Source organism: Panthera uncia, unplaced genomic scaffold (genome assembly GCF_023721935.1).
Source record: "Panthera uncia isolate 11264 unplaced genomic scaffold, Puncia_PCG_1.0 HiC_scaffold_2193, whole genome shotgun sequence".
Taxonomy (NCBI): Eukaryota; Metazoa; Chordata; class Mammalia; order Carnivora; family Felidae; genus Panthera; species Panthera uncia.
Window position 1 is genome coordinate 3,365 of NW_026058903.1, and position 4,081 is coordinate 7,445.

Here is a 4,081-nt window from a genome sequence, read left to right on the forward strand (position 1 = left end):
TCTCGCCCGGCCTGCCCCCCGAGGCCGTCCTGCTGCTCCAGGGGCGCCACCTGCAGAGGCGGCTGCCCGCGCGGCCCTGCCGCCCGCCGCCCTCGCCCTCTCCCGCGGGTCCCGGCCGCCGCCCGGCGCCGCGCGTGTCGCTGCTCAACGAGCGGCACCGGTACGACGACGTGGAGTACGAGGAGGAGGCCCGGGCGGTGGACGAGGGCCTGGTCCGCAGGTGCACCGAGTGGCTGCGCGGCGTGGAGTCGGCGGCCGCCGCGCGCGACCTCGCGGGGCCCCTGGACACGCTGCCGCACCTGAGCACGCTGTGAGCCGGAGGGGGGGTGGGGGGCGGGGGCTCCCCGCGGACGCGAAGGGTGCCCCCCCCCCTGCACCTGCGCCCGCCTCCTGGATGCCCGTGAGCCTGGGGGTCCCCCACCCCCGCACCTGCGCCCACCCCCTGGATGCCCGTGAGCCTGGGGAGGGGCCCGCACCTGCGCCCGCCTCCTGGATGCCCCTGAGCAGGGGAAGGGACCTCCCCACCTCCTGGAAGCGTGGCCGCACCCTGTGAGCCTGCCCTCCCCCCACCCCCAACGCCCACGGCCACCCTCCGGCACCTGTGAACCCGCGGCACCCGGTGGGCAGGACCGGATGCCCCTGGCTGACCGCGCGAATAGCCTTTCCTCGGGGGCACCCTGGTGGCACATGCACAGCCTCCTCTGCCTTGCCTGGGCCCTGTGAGCCCGGGGTGGAGGGGGGGGGCTAGCCTAGGACACGGCCTCCCTGACCCCCCCAGGCCCACGTCCTGGCCAGGCTCTGCCCCGTAGCCCCAGCTGGGGCAGCCACCCTTTCCCTCTCCCGCCCTGGTCGGCCCCACCCCCCAGGTGTTGCCTTCCAGAGCCTTCTGGCCTCCTCTTGGCCCCCCAGATGCCTTTAGGGCTCAGGGTGAAAATGCCTCCCGTTCCTCACCCCTAAGGTTCCCGTGGGTCCCAGAGACCCTCTGCCTGGGCCGGTGGTTTGTCTGGGTCACTCCCTGTGGGCGACAGCCTGGGGGAGGGCACCCGTGAGGGTGGCTGGCTGTTTGCAGAGCTGGCCTTGGTGCCGCATTTATGATTCTGTTTCTCCGAAACAGAGAACGAGTCTGGGGTTTGGGAAGCTGGGAAACTCAAGTTAACCTAATTTTCAAGCTCAAAGGGGAGACGGGTGGGAACACCAGCAGCCACTCCACCCGCTGAGCGAGGCCGAGGATGGAAACTGCTCGTCCACACTGCAGGCCTCCGCCAGGGCCCTGTTGTGCCGCCACGCGCCCTCTGCCAGCCGGGCCTGCCTGCCCACGCTTGCCCCCACGCACAGTCACACTCATGCTCACACACCCACGCCCACGGAGCTCTCTCACGAACACTTAGCTCCCGGGGCGCTGGGGGCCTCAGCCGGTCTGGCGTCCGACTTCCGCTCAGCTCACGATCTCCCCTCTTGTGGGTTCGAGCCCCGCGTCGCGTCGGGCTCTGTGCCGACAGCTCCGAGCCTGGAACCTGCATCGGATTCTGTGTCTCCCTCTCTCTGCCCCTCCCCCTCTCTCATATATAAATAAACGTTAAACATTTTTTAAAACCACGTTCCTGCTCACGTACCCACGTGCACACAGTCACGGCCACACACGCACACGCACAGACCCCATCACGCACACGAGTGTGTCCCTGGAGCACAGCGACGGGGATGGACTTGGAAGGCCGGGACAAGATGTGAGCGGGGGTGAAGGTCAGCTTCTGCTGAAGGTCTATGTTTTTCCTGGGAGCGCCACCTGCAATGTGACTTCTGTGCTGCAAAAGGCCGACCGCGGGGGGAGGGGAGAAGGCAGAAACCCGTGTGCGGACAGACGGACGCAGATCAACATGTTCCGGGCCAGATGGGCAATTCATTTGAGGGAGGAAGTGGGGGGTCCCTGGGGGCAGATGTTATGTTTCCAGTGGCTTTCATCACCGGGTAAAAATCGGTGACATAGTGGCTTTGTACAATTGTGTATACTCATTTTTTTAAAAGAGAAAATCTGCCTATTATTTGAATAAAGGGTTAAAACTCCTCGGCCTTTTGGGAGCCGCCCATACCCTTTCTTGCTAACTCCAGGCTGATTTCTACACACTCCCTCCATGCATCTGATTATACTTAACTCGAAGGTTGAGAAAGAGGGGGGAAAAAGTCGTAATCAGAGAAGGCTGGTCATAGAAGAGTAATGTATTACCTCACCTTTTGACTTGTGTGAAAGTAAGTAGTTGAATGTTTATCTCGTTGGGCTTTAATGTGGGAAGTCTTAATTATATTTTACACTGAAGCCTTACATTTTTAAAAGCCAGTTTTATATTGTGCTTGTGATCTCTGCCCCACTCTCTCTGTCTCGCTCTCTCTCTCACTAGACACAAACCTAGTCAAACAGGAAGCGTTTAATCCGGCAGGAGCGAGGTCAGCCAGCAGAGGAGTTTGCAAAGCCAAAGCCCCTCCCCACCGACTGGCTTGTCTTTTCCGACTCCTGCCTGGATGCAGAGAGCTCAGTTGTGTTTCATGGAAAATGAACGCGTCAGCACCAGAGAGGCCCAGGTGGCAATCGGGCTGAGGCGACACGGAGACGTGGCCGTGGACTCTCAGTCCGGGACGGAGCGCTGGTTCCGGACGTTAACCAGCCCCGGGAGTGAGCGTGAGTGGTGGTCCCGTGGACAGGGTGCTAACTGCTCTCGAGTGTCCTCTGAGCAGATACCAGGACTCGAGAGACCCAGGTTTCTGTTGAGTTCAGTAACGTTTTAAAGACTTTCGTAAAGTAGGTGACTTTTCGAAACACCTTTCCGTGGCTGCCCATGTGGGTGCGTGTCCCTCGTCCCGTCACGGTCACAGTGCATGGGTCTGTGTGTCCCTGTTCTTTGTCTCTCCCTCTCCTCGCCCTCTTCCTTCTCTGGGTCCCCTCCCCCCCGCCCCCGCCCCAGTTCTCTTGACCGGCCCCAGTCCGGTACTGTGCTCCTTTTTCCCAATGGCATTTGTCAAACAGAGTTCTGTGTGCCTTGTTCTTCACTGTAAAAGCAGACGAGCGGAACGTTTATGTTGCTCTGGCTGATGACCCTCGAAGAGACTTCTACCTATGACACCGGATGTCTTGTCGTGTTGTTACGGACATTTTGAGAAAGTTTTCGGAGTCACTGTGCTGCAATTTCTTAATGTTTAAATAAAAGAGAAATTCAATGCCTTGTGTTTTCTTTTTGGGGAGGATTTTAAAAACTGGTCTGGGGGCACCTGGGGGGCTCAGTCGGTTGAGCGTCCGACTTCGGCTCAGGTCATGATCTCACGGTCCGTTGAGTTCGAGCCCCGCGTCGGGCTCTGTGCTGATGGCTCGGAGCCTGGAGCCTGCTTCGGATTCCTTGTCTCCCTCTCTGCCCCTCCCCCGCTCGCACTGTGTTTCTCTCTCAAAAACATAGACATTAAAAAAAATTTTTTTTAAATATTAAAAGCTGGTCGGGAAGAGATTACCAAGGTACTTAGAATTCATGTGAGGTGGTCCCCCCGTGTTGCTGCCCCCATCCTGCCCGGAGGGCCTGGGATTTGGGGGTTGGTAGACGTTCATTGGCTTTAAATACTACTGGCAATGACCAGGTTTTTTCGGAGCCCTACGTGGGCTCAAACTCACAAATCGTGAGATCGTGACCTTAGCTGAAATCAAGAGTCGGACGTTTAGCCGACTGAACCACCCAGATGCCCCGTGATCAAACGGTATTGGAAGAAAGCTATTTGGCAATGATACTTAACCTTGTGTTGGGTCACAAACCCCATGCACGTTATATTTCAGATACACACCCAAGATGTACCCCGTGACCACAAAAATTGGCGTGTATTTTAGGAAGCTCACGGACCCCAGACTAAGAACTCCTGTATGCTCACTGGAACACTTCTCTTTTGCTGAAAGTGATTTCAAACTGGTAGGTCACGCCGATCAGAAGTTGAAGGGTCAGTCTGAATAATGGCGAGAGCTATTCGATCACCAAAAAGGATGATGTCACCTAGTAAATGTGGTTTGTCTTTAGAATATTGGGGTACCCAGAGAAAAAAGTAATAAAAGGGG

General features: G+C 58.0%; 1 protein-coding gene across 1 annotated transcript; it reads left to right on the forward strand.

Moving 5' to 3' along the window:
• Positions 1–2: 2 nt before the first annotated feature.
• On the forward strand, positions 3–3,201 carry LOC125917670 (proline-rich protein 18-like; the record flags this gene model as incomplete). The annotated part of the gene is made up of 1 exon (XM_049623807.1): positions 3–3,201. A coding segment is annotated over one exon (312 nt), but the record flags the coding sequence as incomplete, so codon positions are not given.
• Positions 3,202–4,081: the final 880 nt, after the last annotated feature.